Raw genomic sequence first — 24,405 nt, 5'->3', positions numbered from 1 at the left:
TTTTTTCAGTCCCTGTGGGACTCTGTCCTTTATTGGGAGTTCATAGGGACTCTGTCCTTTATTGGGGATTCATATTGGGGCTCCCTTAGGTTCCCTGGGGGGTTTGTGTCTTATGCATACTGGGTCCTTTACTGGGGCATTTGCAGCGGCTCCCTCCACAGGAGCTTTTGCCGGCTCACCTTGGAACAGCCTCGCTGTCCCTCCTCCCCGGGCGTTTCTCTCTGCGACCACACTGTGCGGCGGCATATGTAAAACTCTGCCCTCGGGAGTTCAGGGTCCTGGTGGCGCATGGCCGTCTCTCTTCTTTCCCTCTCACTACGGCGGTATAGCTCCGCCCTTCTTCTTCCCTCCCCGATTTAGCGTGCAAGCCGAGAGATCAGAGCTCCTCCTCTCTGGTTTGCATGCTGCAAATGGAGGTTCTTGGCCCACCCTCCTTCCCCGTTGCCGGGTACAGTGTGGGCAAAAAATTCTGCTCCCACAGCAGCTGCCGACTGCTCGCGATCCGGCCCGCTGTAGTCCCATCCCGGAGTTGCGGCTTAGCAGACACTTGTAGCACTGCTATGAGTCGTCGCTCCTCAAGGACTGTCTGCTGCCGCTTATGGGCAGCACTTTAGGGTGCCCTGCTCCCAATGTACCCCTTCACATGGTTATGGGTGGCTGGAGTCCATATTTTAACGTTGTTTTCTTTGTATATAAAAATTAAATTTAAAAAATGTAAGTTTACATATTTCTTGGTCACTCAGATCATTTGTTGATGTTTGGCACCCTCTTGTGGCCAATACTTGTATTATAGTTTGTTTTTAAGGGTTGCTCACTTCATGGAGCACTTGATATCCGCCATGGCGGGTTGTTACCAGGGACTCTAGTACCCTTGGAGTCGTGGGTTCATATTCCAGCATTGTCTTCCCTTCTACCACTGATGGGGTACACGATGGAGTGTCCCGTTGTCTACTAGGGACCCATACCAGTAAGCCAGACAGTGGTTTACATGGTTGCCTACACCGCCTGTCATACCTGAAACGGCTGATGCATCTGCGTCTGGTGTCCCGGTACCTCACTACTGTAGGAGGTTTCCAACGGGGTGTCCCATTGTCTACTATGGACCCATACCAGTAAGCCAGACAGTAGCCTGCATGGTTTTCCTACACCGCCTGTCCTACATCAAACGGTTGATGTATCCGCGGCTGGAGTTCCGGTACCTCACTACTGTGTGCGGTGCCGACGGGATGAATCGTTGTCTACTTTGGACCCATACCAGTAAGCCAAACAGTGGTCTGCATGGTTGCCTACATCGCCTGTCCTAAATAAAACTGCTATGGATCTGCGACTGGAGTTTCGGTACCTCACTGCTGTGAGAGGTGCCGACGGGAGAGGACTCATTGTCTGCTATGGACCCATACCAGTAAGCCAGACAGTGGTCTGCTGGGTGGCCTACATAGTCTGTTCTACATCAAACGGCTGATGTATCTGCGTCTGGAGTCCCGGTATCTCAATACTTGTGAGGTGTCCTACAGAGTGTCCCGTTTTCTACAATGGACCCGTACCAGTAAGTCAGACAGTGGTCTGCATGGTTGCCTACGCCGCCTGTCATACGTCAAATGGCTGGTGTCTCTGCGATTGGAGTTCGGGTACCTTACTGCCATGCAAGGTGCCGATGAAATGACTCGTTTTCTACCGACCCATACCACTAAGCCAGACAGTGGTCTGCAGGTTTCCCACTCCATCTGTCACACATCACACGGATGGTGTATCGGTGACTGGTCTTCCGGTACCTCACTACTGTGCGAGGTGCCCGATGGAATGACTCCCCTGCCTCCCTCTATTTCCCAGGGGGCAGGGTTTCTCAGCCTCCCCGCCCTCCCACCTATGACAAAGGGGCACAATTATCGCCTGTCTACTTGTTCCCTTTTCGCCGGACATCTGGGGGTGTTCTTGTTCAGTCAGACTTTTGTCTACACTGTTTCCGCCACCATCGGTCTCTGACCTCTGGGCTGCCGCGGACATAGCCAGCTTTGCCTTAACTCACTGCTGGGTGCGGGATCTGTAGTAGGGTCCCTACAAGTATTCAGGGTTGTTTCCAGTCGGTCAATCTGTCGGTCAATTCCTTCATCAGTTGGGTTCTACACCACCGGGTCGCCTGTTAGTTAGGCCGCACTCCAGTACCCCGTTTTCTAGGGAGGTGGATTGGAGTGACCATGGGTGCTCAGGAATCCCATTCCTGCCGACCAGACGGGTTTCCGCATGGCTTACGATGTCGGGTCAACTATAATACACTTTCACACCATGGACAGTAGTTCAGGTTACCCACTACCATGGTGTAGTTTCGAGTGAGTCTCCCCTGGCTGCCCCTTGGGCCTTATACAAGGCACCACATACTGGTTTACGAGGTTACCTACTTGGTCAAGTCCCTCTCTGCTGCCTGCTACTCCCTCTACAGGCTGGTATCTCACTTCACTGTATGTTTTCATATGCGGGACGCGACATGGTCACGGTCCCTTTTCCACATAGCCAGACTTTGTCTGCATGGTGTTCTAATCCACCTGGTCCCCTCCCCAGTTTCTGCCGATGCCGCGGCTGCAGTCCGAAGTCTCTCTTCCAGGTTTTGTTCCGCAGAGTTTGTACCGGTGGGTTCTTGGGACCCTTTCTACCTGTTGTGTCTGCACTTTTTCCTGCTCCACTTTCATTATTTTCTGCAGGTCCCAGGGACTTTCTACAGCAACAGCAGCATCACTCTATTCTCCTTTCTTTGGTTGCACTATTGGTCTGCTAGAGGCATACCTCCCTTCCTGCTGGTCTCTTGGAGGTCTGTGGTTTCTTTTGTGTCCGCAGACTTAGTACCCCACTGCTATTGTAGGGTACCCATGTCTGTGTGCCTGCATATGCTAGGACCGCCCTGTAGGTGTGGAGCCCACCTTCCTTTTGTTCGGTGGGGTGTGCCGCACATCTGTTTTCCTTACTATTCAGGGGTTCGTCTTCCAGGTGACTCTACGTCTCCGGTTTAGTTGTCTGTCTCTCCGGTATCTGAGAAGCCCCCCTTTTTCAGGGTGTTTGCTGCTCCTTCTTCCTTCGGGGTCCCAGGTCCGCCCGAGTTGGAGGGCGTTCAGGTTCTCCAGCAAAACAAAAAAAAAGACAAAAATGTAGCCAGCACCTAACCCAATACACGGGTGCACGCTGCTGTGGCAAGTTCAAAACATGTAAAAAAAGAAAATGACAGCAGCACACTTGGTCAACAAAATGGAGGCTCTTGGCGCACTTTTTGATCAAAACGTGTCCCCCCCATCCACCACGCGGAGGTGGCTTCATATAGGATGGGACCCTAAACATTCACTCACCTCAGACTGGGTGACATGCTGGATCCACTAACAACCCAAAACCACCTCCTGTGAAATAGGGGAGGAGATGCACGGCTACAGAGGGAGCCACTCCCCCCCCCCCCCCCCCCCCCCAAATTGCACAGCAAAACCGAAAAAAGACAAAAATGTAGCTAGCACCTAACACAATACATGGGTGTACGCTACTGTGGCAGTTCAGGTTCTCCGCTTTTACACTGGTACGGCTAGTTTCGCCTTCTGGGTGCTTGTGGCGGGCCCCCGGGGTTTTTGGGTCTGCAGCTGTCCAGGTCTTTGTTCTCAGGCACCAGACCTCTCCAGAGCAGGTTTCCATCTTTCTTTTTTTCCTGTGCTTTCTTGTCTCTCTATGTGACCCAGATGTCCTGGGTCTCTACAGGGATGGCTTTTTCCTTTGGCGTCTTAGTCCATGTCCTTGGACGGGTGTTCTTCCAGGAATCCAATTTCTGGGCATAGTGTGTCTCCAGCCTGGGGGGCTCGTTCCCAGGCCTTGTGGACACGTGAGTTCAGTCTCTGGACTGATTCCTTTTCTCTGGTGGTTGTTTTTTCCCACCCTAGGGAACTGCTTTGGTACGTCCCATCAGTAAGGTGTCCCCCAATGAAGAACGACCGATCCCACCCATTTCTTCATCTTTTTTCCGGACTATTTTTTTTCCCAGTTCTTGGGTTGTTATCCGGGATTCCTTTCTAGGGTCCTTCGGACGTATTTCCTTGTTAGCTTCTCCTACTGCTTTGGGACAAAACTGATAACCTCACTGCGGGTGGGCGGGTATATCCTGCCAGGGAGGAGTCAACTTTTTTTTCCTAGTGTCAGCGCCTCCTTGTGGCAAGAGCATATACCCATCAATAAGTTGTCCCCCAATGAAGACAACCAGAAAGAGATTTTACGGTGAGTACACAAAAATCTTTTTTTATGCTTACATTAAAATCTCTTTCTCTGAGGATCCATTGGGGGACACAGCACCCACCCATTGTGTTTGTTGCTATGGTTCGGTTTTCTGTCCGAGGGGTTGTTTTTGGTTCTTTTTGTCCGGTTTCCTCAGACACCTGCTGGTTTCTTTCACTGTCAGTCCTCTCCTACTGCTTTGGGACTAAACTGATTAGCTCAGAGTCAATAGGTGGGGAATATCCTGCCAGGAGGGGTCGACTTTCTTTTTGTATGCCTAGTGGCAGCAAAATATACCCACGGTCTCTGTGTCCCCCACTGGATCCTCCGAGAGAGTTTTTCCGGTAAGCATATAAAAAAAATCTACTTTTTCACTCATTCCTTATTTTCTAGGTCTCTCTTTACTGTCATTCTACAGTATAATAACAATTACATTTACATCAATAGGGGAACATTCTAGTTAATGTGTTTTTTATCCTAACAGCTCTTTCCCATATCCTCCCCTTACACCCATGCATTTAATCTGAGCTGTCATGTTCTCAATGGGGAGAGAGGAGTAAGCTGCTGAGGGCACCCTCTGGTGGGTTTATCTTCCCAAGAACAAATATGTTGATTCTAATCTTCCTCATTACTGCCCTTAAAGGACATGTCCGGTGCTCACTTTTCTTATTGTATCTGTTCCGGGCTGCAAAAAAAAAGAAAATAAGCTTTCTCTTACCTGCCTAGGCTCCCACGGTGCTCCGGTACAGGCGTTCGGTCCCCGGGCTGTATTATTCTTACTTCCTGTTAGCCCGGCACGTCACACGGAGCTTCAGCCTATCACTGGCTGAGGCGGGACATCGCTGCGGCCGGTGATAGGTTGAAGCTCCGTGTGACGTGTCGGGCTAAAAGGAAGTAAGAAGAATACAGCCCGGGGACCGAACACCTGTACGAAGCACCGGGGGAGCCTAGGCAGGTAAGAGAAAATGTTTTTTCTTTTATTTTTCAGCCCGGAACGGATAAAATAAGAAAAGTGCGTGCCGGACATCTCCTTTAAGACCCGAACAAACACATACAGATGGTCAACCAGCCCTTCTGATATCAGCAGGTTTGGCCAACATTTCACTAGTTTGTATGAGTAGCTCTGGTCACATTCTCAGTTGAGAGGTGGCTAAATTTGTATCCTGTATGTATGAGAATTAAAGTTATGTATTGGGGACATTGCAGGATTAACAAGGATAAATTGTGTTTTTACACATGTAAAAGCATGCTATAGCTCTGTTAGATTTTCTTGATGTATACATTTGATGGAAAGCTCTGATATATACCAGTTTATTAGCATGCAGTGGCATCTTTTTGCCATATACTTTACCAGTAGGTCTGCAGAACTGGGAGGCTTTTCCTTAAAAGGGAATGTGTTGTAAGAAAATTATTTATTTTTTATTTATTTTTTTTACTTACATTTTTATGTAATATATACATAGATTAAAATTACATTTTAATCTACACAGAACATAGATTGTAGATTTTTTTAAGCCTCATAATAGACTAAGGTTAAAGGGGTACACCAGTGCTCCAACGTTCTGAACATTTTATTCAAAACGCTCAGCCGGAGGCCGTGATCGTGATGTTACGACCATGCCCCCTCCCATAGACATGAATGGCGTGATGTCATGAGGGGTGTGGTTGTGACATCACGACCACTGCTGCAGGAACCTGGCATTTGTTTATAAGGCCGGGAGAAGATTGCAGGGAACCCCAGAAGCGGGACTCACGCAGTCACACATCTTATCCCCTATCCTCTGCATAGGGGAAAACATGTCTAGCAGTGGAGTACCCCTTTAACCCCTTAAGGACTCAGCCCATTTTGGCCTTAAGGACTCAGCAAATTTTTATTTTTACGTTTGTTTTCCCCTCCTCGCCTTCTGAAAATCATGCCTCTTATATTTTCATCCACAGATGAGTAAATAAAATGATACTCGTGATTATATACTTTTCTATTATTGGACCGCTTTAAAAAAATCTGAAACTTTTTAACCAAATTAGTATGTTTAAAATCACCTTATTTTTCCGTATAAGCGGCGGTATGAGGGCTTATCATTTGCGCTGTGATCTGTACTTTTTATTGATACCACATTTGCTTATATAACATTTTTTGAATACATTTATCAATTTTTTTTTTTTAATAAAATGTTACAAAAAAAGCAGCAATTTTGGACTTTTTATTTTTTTTATTTTAAGTCCACACTGTTCACCATACAGGGTTATTAACATTATATTTTAATAGTTTGGATATTTACAATATATATATATATATATATATATATATATATATATATATATATATATATATTTTTTTTACACTTTTTGGGGGTAAAATGGGAAAAAGGGACAATTTACATTTTTATTGGGGTGGGGATTTTTCAATTTAGTTTTTTTTACTTTTTTTACTTTTATTTTTACACTTTTAATAGCCCCCATAGGGGACTACTTATTGGAATCACTTGATTGCTAATACTGTTCAGTGCTATGCATAGGGCATATCACTGACCAGTGTTATCGGTCATCTTCTGCTTTCGTCTGACGAGACCAAAGCAGAAGACCCCTGGAGACGGGGCCGAAAGCAGGTGAGGGGACCTCCGGCCGCCATGCTGGATGATGGGATCCCCGCTGAAGCGCTGCGGGTGATCCGATCATCCATTTTAGTGACCACACTGCCGCAGATGCCGATGTGTGCCGTTACCACCGGGTCCCTGGCTGCTGATAGCAGCCGGAACCTGCCACGCATGACCCGAGCAGGTCCGATGTTCGCGGTCATGTACAGGATGTAAATGTACGTCCTGGTGCGTTAAGTACCACCACACCAGGACGTACATTTACGTCATGCGTCGTTAAGGGGTTAAGTTCAGACTGAGACTTTTTTTTTTAGAAGTTGTATAGTTCTTTCCAATCACAGTGCTCTCTGCTACCACCTCTGTGCGCATCAGGAATTGTCCATAGCAGGAGCAAATGCCCATAATAAACTTCTTCTGCTCCAGATAGTTCCTGATACGGGCAGAGGTGGCAGCAGAGCTTCCTGTGTAGTATACAGCTGATAAGTACTGGAAGAGTGAAGATCTGATTAGCTTTCTGGCACCAGTTATATATATATATATATATATATATATATTTCCCCCCCCCCCCCGAATACCCCTTTAACAAAACCTTAGCTTATTCTTACGTGCATTAAAATTTTATTCAGTGATAACACTTTCATCTTTTCTACTTTACAGGTGTCTTGTCCATGTGTTAAACTCCAGCACAGTCAGATATTGCAAAATTCGGCCAAATCATTCTCGCTTCCAGATGGATGTATGCCGCCATGAGGTCCGTTATGGTTGTCATCAGGAAGATGCTTGTAATTTTGCGCACAGCCACGTTGAGCTGTGTGTTTGGATGCTACAAAGACAATCAGGTACTTAGTAGTAGTCTGGTAGTTTTCTCTTTTTTTCACATAAGCAGATCCCAGATGTTCTTCTTGGAAGAAATTGGCAGACACTTTACTTGTAACCAGTTCCCCTTTAACTTTACCACGTGGAAAATGAAAAGGGTTATTCCAAGATAGAAATTTATCATTTATCTAAAGGGTGATATTTGTCTCCATTTAATATCTTTGGATGTTACATAGACAGCAGATTGCAACATTGTTTTCTTCAGTCCCATAGAGATTGAAGAGAGCAGCATTGCACATGCTTAAAGGGGTACTCTACATTTTAAATCAACTGGTGCCTGAAAGTTAAACAGATTTGTAAATTACTTCTATTTAAAACTCTTCAGGCTTATAGTACTTATCAGCTGCTGTGTGCTCCAGAGGAAGTTGTGTAGTTCTTTCCAGTCTGACCACAGTGCTCTCTGCTGACACCTCTGTCCATGTCAGGAACTGTCCAGAGTAGGAGCAAATCCTGAGTGCAAACCTCTCCTGCTCTGGACAGTTCCTGACATGGACAGAGGTGTCATTTTTTTTTCCCACCCGAGTACCCCCTTAAAGGGGTACTCCCGTAGAAAACTTTATTGCAGCTAAGGTACAACAGGAGTAACAAACTGTTTTTGTTTTTTTTAAAGCACACAGACATACGTTGCTATCGTGCTATGGGCTGCACAATTGTAATAAATAAATTACATAAATAAAATAAAAAACAGCAAAAAAATGGAAGTTATGCTTTAAAGTGACTGCTGCATCTTACTTTACCCAAAGCTTTTGATATCTTTGAAAGATTCAGGAAAACTTTTTTTTTTTTTTTTTTAAAGCAATCCTTATTATTTAGTTGTGGGCAATCATTTTATCATGACATAGTAAATACTTCCAAAGGAATAATAAACCCATTATTACATTTTATGGCATTCTGTATTAGAGAGGAGTCCCTTGTTTGTAAGCTCCAAATGAGTGCTTACATGGGGTGGCACCCATAACAAGGGTCCTTTGTCCCCAGTTCGAATGGCGTTGTGGTTAAAGGGGTACTCCCGTGGAATTTTTTTTTTTTTAAATCAACTGGTGCCAGAAAGTTTTTGACGGTGCATGCACTAATCTTTGTCCCCTCAAAAACAACGGTGGAATAACTGACGTTAAAATTTTAACATTGAAGTCTATGGCTGACGGATTTTCACAAAGAACATCCGTTAGCGCCCGTTATTTTCACCTTCCGTTATGATCCTTTATTGCTACTGAGCATGCTCAGTGCAGCGTCACAACCAGAAGGGGTTAAAACGGACATAAAATAACGGACCGTAACGGTGCATGACGGCTGAGATAACAGGTGATAACGGATGAATATGTCCGTTATTTTGACAGAATGCCCGTTAAAATAACGGACATTGGTCACCCGTTAGCATCCGTTATGTTCAGTTATTTTGTCTATTTTATTCATGACCTCTTTCATGACCTGCATACAAGATTTGCAAGGATCGGGCAGAGCGCCCCCTCAGAGCACGATTTTTAATTTAAAAAAAAAAACACACACATTGCTATTGTTTCTCAAATGTTTCTAGGCATATGGATTATGCAAAATGATTAAAAGTTTTGGGTTATTTTGCAGAGATGTAAGTTCGTATGAACTTTTATTTTGAGCAGGTGTCCTTGCAGGGTTCTGCTTCAATTCAACATTTAGCAACAAACATTAATTAAAAAAATAATAATAATAATTTTTATAAACATAATATTACTCTTAGAAGTATAACTTCATGGAGAAGCTTTTGATAGTGAAACAGATTATTGTCTTAAAGGGGTACTCCCGTGGAAAACTTTTATATATTTTTTTTTAAATCAACTGATCCCAGAAAGTTAAACAGATTTGTAAATTACTTCTATTAAAAAATCTTAATCCTTCCAGTATTTTTTAGGGGCTGTATACTATAGAGGAAATGCTTTACTTTTTAGATTTCTCTTCTGTCTCGACCACAGTGCTCTCTGCTGACCTCTGCTGTCCATTTAAGGAACTGTCCAGAGCAGCATATGTTTGCTATGGGGATTTTCTCCTGCTCTGGACAGTTCCTAAAATGGACAGCAGAGGTCAGCAGAGAGCACTGTGGTCATGACATCAGAGAAATCTAAAAAGTAAAGCATTTCCTCTGTAGTATACAGCCCCTAAAAAGTACTGGAAGGATTAAGATTTTTTTTTTTTTTTTATAGAAGTAATTTACAAATCTGTTTAAAGGGGTATTCCATGAAAAAACTTTTTTATATATATCAACTGGCTCCAGAAAGTTAAACAGATTTGTAAATTACTTCCATTAAAAAAATCTTAATCCTTTCAATAATTATTAACTGCTGAAGTTGATTTATTGTTTTCTGTCTGGCAACAGTGTGCAGTTCCCGAGACAAGCAGAGATGTCAGCAGAGAGCAGAGTAGAAGAGGTTTGCTATGGGGATTTGCTTCTAAACTGGGCGGTTCCCGAGACACGTGTCATCAGAGAGCACTTAGACAGAAAAAAACAGCTCAACTTCAGCAGCTCATAAGTACTGAAAGGATTAAGATTTTTTAATAGAAGTAATTTACAAATCTGTTTAACTTTCTGGCACCAGTTGATTTAAAAAAAAAAAAAAAAAAAAAGTTTTCCACGGGAGTACCCCTTTAACCCCTTCATGACCCAGCCCATTTTCACCTTCATGACCTGGGCATTTTTTGAAAATCTGACCACTGTCACTTTAAACATTAATAACTCTGGAATGCTTTTACTTATCATTCTGATTCCGAGATTGTTTTTTCGTGACATATTCTACTTTATTTTATCGGTAAAATTTCACTGATATTTGTATCCTTTCTTGGTAAAAAATCTAAAAATTTAATGAAAATTTAGAAAATTTAGCATTTTTCTAACTTTGAAAGTCTCTGCTTGAAAGGAAAATGGATATTCCAAATAAATTACATATTGATTCACATATACAATATGTCTACTTTGTGTTTGCATTAAAAAATTGACAAGTTTTTACTTTTGGAAGACACCAGAGGGCTTCAAAGTTCCGCAGCAATTTTCCAATTTTTCTCAAGATTTTCAAAATCTTAATTTTTCAGGGCCCAGTTCAGGTTGGAAGTGGATTTTAAGGATCTTCATATTAGAAATACCCCATAAATGACCCCATTATAAAAACTGCACCCCCCAAAGTATTCAAAATGACATTCAGTAAGTGTTTTAACCCTTTAGGTGTTTCACAGGAATAGCAGCAAAGTGAAGGAGAAAATTCTAAATCTTCATTTTTTACACTCGCATTTTCTTGTAGACCCAATTTTTAAATTTTTACAAGGGGTAAAAGGAGAGAAATCACCCTAAAATTTGTAACCCAATTTCTCTCGAGTAAGGAAATACCTCATATGCGTATGTAAAATGTTCGGTGGGCGCAGTAGAGGGCTCAGAAGGGAAGGAGCGACAATGGGATTTTGGAGAGTGAGTTTTTCTGAAAGGGTTTTTGGGGGGCATGTCCCATTTAGGAAGCCCCTATGGTGCCAGAACAGTGGACCCCCCCACATGTGACCCCATTTTGGAAACTATACCCCTCATGGAATGTAATAAGGGGTGCAGTGAGCATTTACACCCCACTGGCGTTTGACAGATATTTGAAACGGTGGACTGTGCAAATCAAAAATTTTATTTTTCATTTTCACAGACCACTGTTCCAAAAATCTGTCATACACCAGTGGGGTGTAAATGCTCACTGCACCCCTTATTACATTCCGTGAGGGGTGTAGTTTCCAAAATGGGGTCACATATGGATATTTATTGTTTTGCGTTTGTCAGAACTGCTGTAACAATCAGCCACCCCTGTGCAAATCGCCTCAAATGTACATGGTGCACTCTCCCTTCTGGGCCTTGTTGTGCGCCCCCAGAGCACTTTGCGCCCACATATGGGGTATCTCCGTAGTCGGGAGAAATTGCGTTACAAATTTAGAGGGTCTTTTTTCCCTTTTACCTCTTGTGAAAATGAAAAGTATAGGGCAACACCAGCATGTCAGTGTAAAAAAATAATTTTTTTACACTAACATGCTGGTGTAGACCCCAACTTCACCTTTTCATAAGGGGTTAAAGAAGAAAAAGCCCCCCAAAATTTGTAAGGCAATTTCTCCCGAGTACGGCGATACCCCATATGTGTCCCAAAACTGTTGCCCTGAAATACGACAGGGCTCCAAAGTGAGAGAGCGCCATGCGCATTTGAGGCCTGAATTAGGGATTTGCATAGGGGTGGACATAGGGGTATTCTACGCCAGTGATTCCCAAACAGGGTGCCTCCAGCTGTTGCAAAACTCCCAGCATGCCTGGACAGTCAATGGCTGTCCGGCAATACTGGGAGTTATTATTTTGCAACAGCTGGAGGCTCCGTTTTGGAAACAGTAGCGTACCAGACGTTTTTCATTTTTTGGGGGGAGGGGGGCTGTGTAGGGGTATGTGTATATGTAGTGTTTTTTACTTTTTATTTTAGGTTAGTGTTAGTGTAGAGTAGTGTTTTTAGGGTACAGTCACATGGGCAGAGGTTCACAGCAAGTTTGCCGCTGGAAGTTTGAGCTGCAGCGCAAAATTTGCGCCATCTCAAACTTGCAGCACTCACTGTAAACCTCCGCCCATGTGAGTGTACCCTGTACATTCACATTGGGGGGAGGGGGCAAACATCCAGCTGTTGCAAACTCCGAGCATGCCCTTTGGCTGTCCGTGCATGCTGGGAGTTGTAGTTTTGCAACAGCTGGAGGAACACTGGTTTGGAAACACTAAGTTAAGTAATAAACTTTCAAGTGTTTTGCAACCAAACTTAGTGTTTCCAAACCAGTGTGCCTCCAGCTGTTGCAAAACTACAACTCCCAGCATGCATGGTCTGTCAGTGCATGCTGGGAGTTATAGATTTGCAACAATTGCAACAGCTGGAGGCACTGAGGTAGGAAACGGACAATGTTTCCCAACTAGTGTGCCTCCAGATGTTGCAAAACTACAACTCCCAGCATGCCCAGACTGCCAAGGCATGCTGGAAGTTGTAGTTCGGCAATATCTGAAGGATCAGATGTTGCTGAACTACAACTTCCAGCATGCCTGGGCAGTCTGGGCATGCTGGGAGTTGTAGTTTTGCAACATCTGGAGGTCCACAGTTTGGAGACCACTGTATAATGGTCTCCAATCTGTGCTCTTCCAGATGTTAGAGAACTACAACTCCCAGCATGCCTGGACAGACTGAGCATACTGAGATTTGTAGTTTTGCAACATCTGGAAGAGCACAGATTGGAGACCATTATACAGTGGTCTCCAAACTGTGGACCTCCAGATGTTGCAAAACTACAACTCCCAGCATGCCCAGAAAGTCAAAGGCTGTCTGGGCATGCTGGGAGTTGCAGTTTTGAAACTCTCAGAGGCAGCAGTGAGATCGCTTTACGGCGATCTCACTGCTGCCAATGAAGATGCTGCACTGCTGCCGGAAACTCACCTCCGGGACGCAGCGCAGCCAGGACCGCATGGAGGACGCCGGGACCGCATGGAGGACGCCGGGACCGCTCGGGACACCGCTCCGACGGGTAAGTGACGCCGGGGGACGGGACAGGGACACTTAGCAGAGCGGTGTGTGTCCCGATCCCCGTGATCGGGACTCACACACCGCGCTGCTAAGTATTTTCATAGCGAAACGCTGCTATCAGCTAGTCAGATTTGACCAGCTGATAGCAGCGATCGCTGGGGGGGGTGGGGGATGAAACCCCCCGTGGTCGCACGGTAAGATGGCTGGCTATCAGTGATAGCCACCATCTTTCCGGGCGCTGCGGGATGCCGCGAGTAGCGGCAGTAATGTCCATGACGTACCTGTATGTCATGGGTCGGGAACACCTTGCCACCCATGACGTACAGGTATGTCATAGGTCGGGAAGGGGTTAATGCAGTGCTTTCCAACCAGGCTGCCTACAGCTGTTGCAAAACTACAACTCCCAGCATGCCCGGGAACATTGTCATAATGTAAAGTCTACATGAAGGTTTTTTTTAAAAATTTTTTTTTTTTTGTAGTATCTTTACTAAATCCTTTTTTTTTGCCTTCAGGTGTTACCCAAGAAGAAATTGTTCTTGAATCGGAGCGCATGTGGAAAGTAGCTGAACCAAAATCCAAGGTAGGTTTTTTTTTTAAAGAACTGAAATCAAAATGGTGTCTCATACGGTTCCATTGTTTTGATTTATTAAAGGGATCATTGAAAAAGTTTAGGCTGGAAATCATCTGTATAATAACCAATTGTGTAGTTGACAGGAGCAATGTCACAGTCCACAAATTAATTTGGGTGCAAAGCTTCTGAAGGCCGAACCATCCGCTTCTCCTGTGTACAATCCTTAGAAGAAGCAGCAGCACTCCAGGATTAAACATGTAATTCACAGACCTAAACTATGACCGATATATCTCAAGAACCGTGCAGGAAGGAGGGTTTCACTGTAGCACTAGTTAAAACTTAACCTTTAATTGTAACAGTGATAAAATATAAAATCCAATCATTACAAATTAAAAGAAGACCAAATAATAGATAATTATATTGTTCCTGTGGGTTCACAAACAATCAAATCAATAATCTATATATATATATATATATAAAACTCAACGTGTGTATGTGTGTATGTTCCAGCATCACGTCCAAACGGCTAAAAATATTAACATGAAACTCGGCCACATGTTACTTACATGTCACCAACAAACATAGGATAGGTGATTTAACCATTACTCACCCCCATTTGCCAGGGTCAGGATTTTTGTTTAAAGTCCCATACAAGTCAATGGGAAATATATGTTACTGCATAACTTCCAAACTGCTGGAGATATTTCGATAATACTTGGTCACATGTTACTTATATGTCCACTTAAAATATAGGATAGTTAATTTAACCTTTAACCACCCCCATTTGTGAGGGTCGGGGTTTTTGTTTAAAGTCCCGTGAAAATCAATAGGAAATGTATGTTCCCACATAACTTCTGTACGGCTGGAGATATTCCAATACCTGGTACACATATTACAGGTTGGGATAGAAGGTCGGGGATATGGGGATGAGATATGAAGTCAAAAGCTTCCTCCTCTGTTTATTTTCCTCCCCAACAAGGATTAGGAAGGAAAAACCGGGCAACGCCGGGTACTCAGCTAGTAATCTATCTATATATATATATATATATAAAACTCAACGTGTGTGTGTATGTATATATGTATGTATGTATGTTCCACAAAAACTTTCAAACGGCTAAAGATATTAACATGAAACTTGGTCACATGTTACTTATATGTCAACAACAAACATAGGAAGGGTGGTTTAACCCTTACTCACCCCCATTTGCCAGGGGCCGGGCTTATGTTTAAAGTCCCATGCAAGTCAATGGGAAATATATGTTACTGCATAACTTCCAAACGGCTGGAGATATTTAGATAATACTTGGTCACATGTTACTTATATGTCCACTTAAAATATAGGATAGTTCATTTAACCCTTAACTACCCCCATTTGTGAGGGTCGAGGTTTTTGTTTAAAGTCCCATGCAAATCAATGGGAAATGTATTTTCCCACATAACTTCCATATGGCTGGAGATATTTCAATACCTGGTGCACATATTACAGGTCGGGACGGGAGGTTGGGATATGACAACAATATATGAGGACTGGATATAAAGTCAAAAGCTTCCTCCTTTGTTTATTTTCCTCCCCAAAAAGGATTAGGAAGGAAAAACCGGGCAACGCCGGGTACTCAGCTAGTATATATATTTATCTCCAACGTATGTATGTATGTATGTTCAACAAAAACTTCCAAACAGCTAAAGATATTAACATGAAACTTGGCCACATGTTACTTACCGTATATACTCGAGTATAAGCCGACCCGAGTATAAGCCGAGACCCCTAATTTCAACCCAAAATCCCAGGAAAAGTTATTGACTCGAGTATAAGCCTAGGGTGGGAAATACCTCATCCCCCCCTGTCATCATCCAGACCCGTCATTAACATCCTCATCATCATCCCCTTGTCATCATCCCACACATCCCCCCTTCATCATCCCCTTATCATCCCACACATCCCCCCTTCATCATCCCCTTGTCATCATCCCACACATCCCCCCTTCATCATCCCCTTATCATCCCGCACATCCCCCCTTCATCATCCCCTTATCATCCCGCACATCCCCCCTTCATCATCCCCTTATCATCCCACACATCCCCCCTTCATCATCCCCTTATCATCCCACACATCCCCCCTTCATCATCCCCTTATCATCCCACACATCCCCCCTTCATCATCCCCTTGTAATCATCCCACACCCCCCCCCCTTCATCATCCCCACACCCCTTCATCATCCCCACACCCCCCCTTCATCATCCTCTTCTCATCATTCGCCCTCAGTGGTCTTCAACCTGCGGACCTCCAGAGGTTTCAAAACTACAACTCCCAGCAAGCCCGGGCAGCCATCGGCTGTCCGGGCTTGCTGGGAGTTGTAGTCTTGAAACCTCCGGAGGTCCGCAGGTTGAAGACCACTGTGGCCTTCAACATCATCCAGCCCCCCTCTCACCCCCTTTAGTTCTGAGTACTCACCTCCGCTCGGCGCTGGTCCGGTCCTGCAGGGCTGTCCGGAGAGGAGGTGGTCCGGTGAGGAGGTGGTCCGGGCTGCTATCTTCACCGGGGGCGCCTCTTCTCCGCGCTTCCGGCCCGGAATAGAGGCGTTGCCTTGACAATGACGCAGAAGTACGTTGGCAATGAACGCACCTCTGCGTCGTTGTCACGGCAACGTGACTATTCTGAGGCCGGGCCCGAAGCGCTTAGAAGAGGCCTCCCCGGTGAAGATAGCAGCCCGGAACCACTATCCCACCGGACCACCTCCTCACCGGACAGTCCTGCAGGACCGGACCAGCGCCGAGCGGAGGTGAGTACTGTACAGAACTAAAGGGGGTGAGAGGGGGCTGGATGATGTTGAAGGCCGCAGTGGTCTTCAACCTGCGGACCTCCGGAGGTTTCAAAACTACAACTCCCAGCAAGCCCGGACAGCCGATGGCTGCCCGGGCTTGCTGGGAGTTGTAGTTTTGAAACCTCTGGAGGTCCGCAGGTTGAAGACCACTGCGGGTGGGGGAGTTCACTCGAGTATAAGCCGAGGGGGGTGTTTTCAGCACGAAAAATCGTGCTGAAAAACTCGGCTTATACTCGAGTATATACGGTATATGTCAACAACAAACATAGGATCTGTGATTTAACCCTTACTCACCCCCATTTGCCAGGGTCGGGGTTTTTGTTTAAAGTCCCATAAAAGTCTTTGGGAAATATGTTACCGCATAACTTCCAAACGGCTGGAGATATTTTGATAATACTTGGTCACATGTTACATATGTCCTCTTAAAATATAGGATAGTTAATTTAACCCTTAACTACCCCCATTTGTGAGGGTTGTGGTTTTTGTTTAAAGTCCCATGCAAATCAATGGGAAATGTATGTTCCCACATAACTTCTGTACGGCTGGAGATATTTCACTACTTGGTACACATATTACAGGTCGGGATAGGAGGACGGGATATGACAACAATATATGGGGATGGGATATGAAGTCAAAAGCTTCCTCTTCTGTTTATATTCCTCCCCAACAAGGATTAGGAAGGAAAAACCGGGAAACACCGGGTACTCAGCTAGTATATATATATATAAAACTCAATGTGTGTGTGTGTTCCAGCATCACGTCCAAATGGCTAAAGATATTAACATGAAACTTGGCACACATGTTACTTATATGTCAGCAACAAACATAGGATAGGTGATTTAAAGGAAAACTGTCGCTTGTTTTCTCCCGCACTATCCACAGGTACTGGTGGATAGTGCAGGAGACGCTGATTAAAATGAGCCCTACCTTGTCCGGATCTGTGCCGTCGTTCTCCCGCAATTGTAGTTTTATTATCTGTTGAAGTCTGCCTGGTAGTGAGCACACTACCAGGCAGACAAAAAGTAATTTTTAACATAGTAAAAAACTAAATTAAAAGCAGGGAGGGGGTTAGGGATAGATAGGTAATAGGCAGGGATAGAAAAAAATTTAATTATGGTGGGAGCTACCCTTTAAAAAAAATATGTATTTTGCTTGGGCTATGTAAAAATGTCTCCTTTTGGTCCCCTGACCTCCAGTTTTCTTTCTGCTTCTGAGACAAGAGCTCGATGCAGGACCTGTCCGCTCAACTAATCACTGGTCACAGTGGTGTCCTGTCCTGGCCGGTAATTGGCTGAGCAGGCAGGTCCTGCACCGAACACTTGTCTCAGAAGCAGGAAGACAGGAGATTAGGGGACTGGAAGGAGACAAAGAGGAGCTGCAAGGGACCTGAAGTAGGTATTTTTTATGAGGTTCCAGCAATATAAGATTTTATTTTTTATGCTGGAACACTCCCCTTTATATATGATACCACCCAAAATTGCATTGAAAAGTGATCTTTAAGGGGTTGTTTTCTCAAAAAAGGTATAATGTATGCCGGACTTAAAATCTATCACACTAAGGCTGGGTTCACACCACGTTTTTGCAATACAGTTTTTTTTTTGAGGTTTTTGATAAAAAAACGGATTCCTCAAAACCTGACTAAACTGTATCAAAACGTGTGTACAAAGTTTTATCTGTATACGGTTGAAAACCGTATATAGTTTGAAAAATGATGTCCGGTTGCATCCGTTTTTTAAGAAAAAAGCTGCATACGTTTTGAACTTTTCACTCCATTGCCTGCCATTATGAATAAAGTTTCACTTGTTTGATTGAAATTCCAAGAAAAAAAACTGTGCAAAGTCAAAAACCGTATGGTGAAAACCGGATGGAACCGTACGCACATACAGTTCTGTACGGTTCCCATTGACTCCCATGTAAAAAAAAAAAAAAAAAACGTATACGGGTCTATACGGTTTTTCACCTGGACCAAAAACCGTGGTAGGCCACAGTTTTCTGTCCAGAAAAAAAAAGTAAAAAATCGTGTGGTGTGAAAAACGGAGACAACCGTATACAATATGGTGCATACGGTTTTGAATGAAAAGTCTATGGGCACGTTTTTTTGTACAGTTGCATACGTTTTTTTTTTTTTTTTTTTAAACTGTATCCAAAAACTGTATAGAAAATCGTGGTGTGAACCCACCCTAAACCTGATCTGGATATTGGGGTGGTCTTCTCAAAGAGGTGGTCTTTAGAATAAGTTTCCCTGTATATGAAATGGGAAGCTACTCTAAGCTTCTGCAATAAGGATCCATGCTGGCTCTGTATCATTATTGCCCCAACATCTAGCCAATGCTATAAAACATACAGATGACTAACTTAGCTGAAACACAGGCAGGCAAAACAAAAGTTGATAGGCGCTGTTCCAAAGGGGTTCATAAATTGAGAGGACACATGTCAAATGTCCTAAAATCAAATTTATTGGCAATACAGCAACGCGTTTCTGGTCCAGACCGGACCCTTCGTCAGGCTTGATGCATCTAGCCTGACGATGGGTCCGGTCCGGACCAGAAACTCGTTGCTGTATTGCCAATAAATTAGATTTTAGGACATTTGACATGTGTCCCCTCAATTTATGAACCACTTTGGAACAGCGCCTATCAACTTTTGTTTTGCCTGCCTGTATTGTTTTCCAAACCTGCATTTCTCAAGTCCGGCTGAGCTACGGCTGCGGATCCACAACCAGCACTATCAATACCAGACGTCTATTGAGGTATTGCGCTCTTAGCGCAACCCCATAGGGTGAGTGCTAGAGATGAGCGAACTTACAGTAAATTCGATTCGTCACAAACTTCTCGGCTCGGCAGTTGATGACTTATCTTGCATAAATTAGTTCAGCTTTCCGGTGCTCTGGTGGGCTGGAAAAGGTGCATACATTCCTAGGAAAGAGTCTCCTAGGACTGGTATCCACCTTTTCCAGCCCACGGGAGCACTGGAAAGCTGAACTAATTTATGCAGGTTAAGTCATCAACTGCTGAGCTGAGAAGTTCGTGACGAATTGAATTTACTGTAAGTTCGCTCATCTCTAGTGAGTGCAATTCCACCTATTGTAGGCTTGTGTGTACTGTTTTTCCCTTTTTTCCTGTGTAACTTCGCTGAAAGAACGTAAATAGGACCTAGAATGACAGTCACAAGGACTTGGTGCAAATTCTGTTTTCTGTCACATAAGTTTTCTGCCCGGATTTTTGAAGCATCACCCTTCATTTACCGTATATACTCGACTATAAGCCGAGTTTTTCAGCACGATTTTTCGTGCTGAAAACACCCCCCTCGGCTTATACTCGAGTGAACTCTCCACCCTCAGTGGTCTTCAACCTGCGGACCTCCAGAGGTTTCAAAACTACAACTCCCAGCAAGCCCGGGCAGCCATCGGCTGTCCGGGCTTGCTGGGAATTGTAGTTTTGAAACCTCTGGAGGTCCGCAGGTTGAAGACCACTGCGGCCTTCGGCTTATACTCGAGTATATACGGTATTGTAGTCCTATAGGGCATGAACACCCCGCCTTATAGATCACTCAGCTTCTAAGTGTTAAAGTTATTAGGAAAGATGCTTATTACAACATGTGAGGTGTGAAGTTACACGCTCAGATTTCTGCCCTCCGGGCTGTGATGGCATTTCCTTCACACCCATATTGGCTCACCTGGCATGGCTGAACAAGCAGCTCTCAGAACAAAGAGCACAAACTCTTCAGAGTCCATTTTAATAAATATTACAGATGTGATCAGACATGTCCATGATATAGATCAGTGGTCTTCAACCTGTGGACCTCCAGATGTTGCAAGACTACAACTCCCAGCATGCCCGGACAGCCGTTGGCTGTCCGGGCATGCTGGGAATTGTAGTTTTGCAACATCTGGAGGTCCGCAGATTGAAGACCACTGATGTAGATGTTAAAGGGGTTATCCAGGAAAAAACCTTTTTTTTTTTATATATCAACTGGCTCCAGAAAGTTAAACAGATTTGTAAATTACTTCTATTAAAAAATCTTAATCTTTTCAGTACTTCTGAGCTGGTGAAGTTGAGGTTGTTCTTTTCTGTTTGTGCTCTCTGATGACTAGAGATGAGCGAACTTACAGTAAATTCGATTCGTCACGAACTTCTCTGCTCGGCAGTTGATGACTTTCCTGCATAAATTAGTTCAGCTTTCCGGTGCTCCCGTCGGCTGGAAAAGGTGGATACAGTCCTAGGAGACTCTTTCCTAGGACTGTATCCACCTTTTCCAGCCCACCAGAGCACCTGAAGGCTGAACTAATTTACACAGGATAAGCCATCAACTGCCGAGCCGAGAAGTTTGTGACGAATCGAATTTACTGTAAGTTCGCTCATCTCTACTGATGACACGTGTCTCAGGAACCGCCCAGTTTAGAGGCAAATCCCCATAGCAAACCTCTTCTACTCTGTGCAGTTCCCGAGACAAGCAGAGATGTCAGCAGAGAGCACTGTTGTCAGACAGAAAACATCAACTCAGCTTCAGCAGCTGATAATTATTGAAAGGATTAAGATTTTTTTAATAGAAGTAATTTACAAATCTGGTTAACTTTCTGGAGCCAGTTGATGTATAAAACATTTTTTCCTGGAATACCCCTTTAACTCTCCCATAGACATGAAGATGATCCACAGTGTTCCTGAAAGATAAATCAAGGATTTCTTCTCCTCTCACCACCGATATGGCTCAGGGCAGCTTCCCATTTTTTCCTCTTTCTGTGCTGCTTCTGTTTCTTTTGTTTCCGCTCACATTTACTTTAGCAATCTATAAAAATCTACCGAGTAAATAATCCCTTGGGAGAGTGCAGCCTGTTTAATCCAGTGCGCTTTTCATGAGCATCATGTCATGTTATAGTAGAGCTGTATTGTGATTGGCCAGACAAGTAAAGGAGGAAGTGTGTATACTACTGGCAAACAGTCCACCTCTGGTCCCACCCCATGACACGGAGAGAAGGAGAAATAGCTGTGCACCATGGAGGGGGCTCTCAGGAGCTCAATAACAAAAGTGAGAAGACTAAAATCACCTTTTACCCCTCCAAATTAAAACCATGCAGGTTTTCAAAATAATTTTGAAATGTCAGGTACAATTTACCCCCCAAAACTCACTTGCCTGCAGGAAGGTTTATAACATCTACCCGCATTAGTACATAATAATTTTATTGATGTTGACAGTGAGTAACATTTTTAATTAAATAATAATTGAGAAATGTTTTTTTTCTTTTTTCTCCAGATGATTTTACTTGTAAATTGGCGTAATGTTACAGTTCTAATAAAAATGACTTTGATGTTTTTTTTTTCTTCTGGCAAGTATTCACAAGAATAGGATTTTTATTGGCACCATGTTGTGTTATTGTGTTCCTGCACTGTAATTAGTTTTTTTTTTTCCCCCCCCCCAGCCTCCTCCCAAACCACTGGATATGAAGATGAAGTTTGTCTGCGGGCAGTGCTTGCGCAATGGTCGAGAGATTGAGGCAGATCGTGATGGAAAGTACTGCGCTGCCAAAGCAAGACATAGGTACTACACCAATAGTCACTGTAATTAACCCCTTAACGACCAAGGATGTATACAGTAACCCCCCCGACATGCGATGGCCCCGACATATGATAAAATCGACATACGATGGCCTCTCAGAGGCCATCGCATGTCGTTGTCAGGATCGACATACGATGCTTTTATATGTCGGGGCCATCGCATTAAGTGCTATCCGGCAGTGCCAAATGCTTAAGCTGCTGTCGGATAGCAGTTTAAGCATCCCGGGCAGGTTCACTTACCTATTCCCGCTGCTCCGGGTCCACTTCGTGATCCTCCGGCGTCTTCCGCATCTTCCGGCCCTTCTCTCCCGCTGGCTATCGGCGCCGCTGCTCGTTCTCTCCACCTGACTATTGGTGCCGGGGCCCCATTGCCGGCGCCGATAGCCAGGGGGAGAGAAGTGGCGCCGACAGACGGGGAGAGAGAAGGGGCAGCGGCACCCATTGCCGGCGCCGCTGCCCCATTGCCTCCCCCCATCCCCGGTTGCATAATTACCTGTTGCCGGGGTTGGGTCTGCGCTGCTTCAGGCCTCCGGTGTGTGTCCCCTGCATCGTTGCTATGCGCTGCACGGCGCGGCGCATGACGTCAGTGCGCCGTGCCGATAGTCAGGGGGACAGAACGGGCAGCGGCGCCGATAGCCAGGGGGAGAGAAGGGCCGGCAGCAGGGCTCTAGACCCCAGGAAAGGCAGGGGGAGAGAAGCGGGCAGCGATGGCCTCTCTCCCCCTGCCTTTCCTGGGGGTGTATCGGGGTATATGCATGCACACACACGCACCCTCATTTTACCATGGATATTTGGGTTAAAAACTTTTTTTACCCAAATATCCTTGGTAAAATGAGGGTGCGTGTTATAGGCCGGTGCGTGGTATACCCCGATAAATACGGTAAGTAGGGAATCATTTTAATCGTATGGACCTACAGAAGAAGGTGTCAGTTTAACTGAAAAATATATTGCGTAGAAACAGAAGCCCCCCAAAAGTTACAAAATAGTGTTTTTTCTTCAATTTCGTCATACAATTTTTTTTTTTTCCGTTTCGCTGTAAATTTTTGGGTAAAATGACTGATGTCACTGCAAAGTAGAATTGTCGGCGCAAAAAATGAGCCATCATATGGATTTTTAGGTGCAAAATTGAAAGGGTTATAATTTTTAAAAGGTAAGGAGGAAAAAACTAAAGTGCACAAACGGAAAAACCCCGTGGTCCTTAAGGAGTTAATGGAGTCCCTATTTGGACAGTCACCATCACTGAATTGTGTAATAATAAAGAGGATCTATAGAATGCAATTGCACCCATGAAACTGTGCCCCAAACTCCTATTCTGGCCCATGGGACACCATATGGTCATAGCACTTGCGATGCCATAATTACTATATTGTATTCTCTTTTGTGCTTTGTCCTTAACAATAGTTTTTGCTCTGATCATTTTACTCTTGCTTTTTATTTAGCAGTGTTGTCTGTATATTCATCCCCACCCCCAACCATCAATTTGGTCAGCTAAAGAGGTTGCCCATGATTTTTAGACAATTTTAAAGGGGTACTCCGGTGGAAAACTTTTTCTTTTTTTTTTTTTTTTTTTTTTCTTTTAAATCAACTGGTGCCAGAAATTTAAACAGATTTGTAAATTACTTCTATTAAAAAATCTTAATCCTTCCAGTACTTATTAGCTGCTGAATACTACCCAGGAAATTATTTTCTTTTTGGAACACAGTGCTCTCTGCTGACATCACGAGCACAGTGCTCTCTGCTGACATCTCTGTCCATTTTAGGAACTGTCCAGAGCAGCACATGTTTGCTATGAGGATTTTCTCCTACTCTGGACAGTTCTTAAAATGGACAGAAATGTCAGCAGAGAGCACTGTGCTCCTGATGTCAGCAGAGAGCTCTGTGTTCCAAAAAGAAAGTAATTTCCTGGGTAGTATTCAGCAGCTAATAAGTACTGGAAGGATTAAGATTTTTTCTTATAGAAGTAATTTACAAATCTGTTTAACTTTATGGCACTAGTTGATTTAAAAAAAAAAAAATAAATAAAAAGTTTTCCACCTGAGTACCCCTTTAATAGGAAACTGACTCAACACAATAAAGCAAGAAGATCACAGAGTAGCCAGGCGTTCATGAGTATCTTCAGCTGCTTAAAGGGGTACTCCGCGGCTCAGCGTTTGGAACAAACTGTTCCGAACTCGGGAGCTTGTGACTTCATAGCCCTGCCCCTCATGATGTCACATCCCGCCCCCT

General features: G+C 44.2%; 1 protein-coding gene across 5 annotated transcripts in view; it reads left to right on the top strand.

The window, feature by feature from the left end:
- Positions 1 to 24,405, top strand: part of ZC3H7B (zinc finger CCCH-type containing 7B) — a 97,279-nt gene that overhangs the window by 57,343 nt on the left and 15,531 nt on the right. For all 5 annotated transcript variants that reach the window (XM_056523998.1, XM_056523996.1, XM_056523995.1 and 2 more), the window contains exons 16-18: positions 7,485 to 7,666; positions 13,747 to 13,814; positions 22,044 to 22,162. In XM_056523998.1, coding sequence (XP_056379973.1) covers positions 7,485 to 7,666; positions 13,747 to 13,814; positions 22,044 to 22,162 — 369 coding nt within the window. The remainder of the gene's footprint in view (positions 1 to 7,484; positions 7,667 to 13,746; positions 13,815 to 22,043; positions 22,163 to 24,405) is intronic.

The sequence above is a fragment of the Hyla sarda genome, chromosome 6, assembly GCF_029499605.1.
Source record: "Hyla sarda isolate aHylSar1 chromosome 6, aHylSar1.hap1, whole genome shotgun sequence".
NCBI classification, from domain to species: domain Eukaryota; kingdom Metazoa; phylum Chordata; class Amphibia; order Anura; family Hylidae; genus Hyla; species Hyla sarda.
The sequence above is the reverse complement of the archived record's forward strand: the minus strand, read 5'-3'. Positions and strand labels throughout refer to the sequence as shown.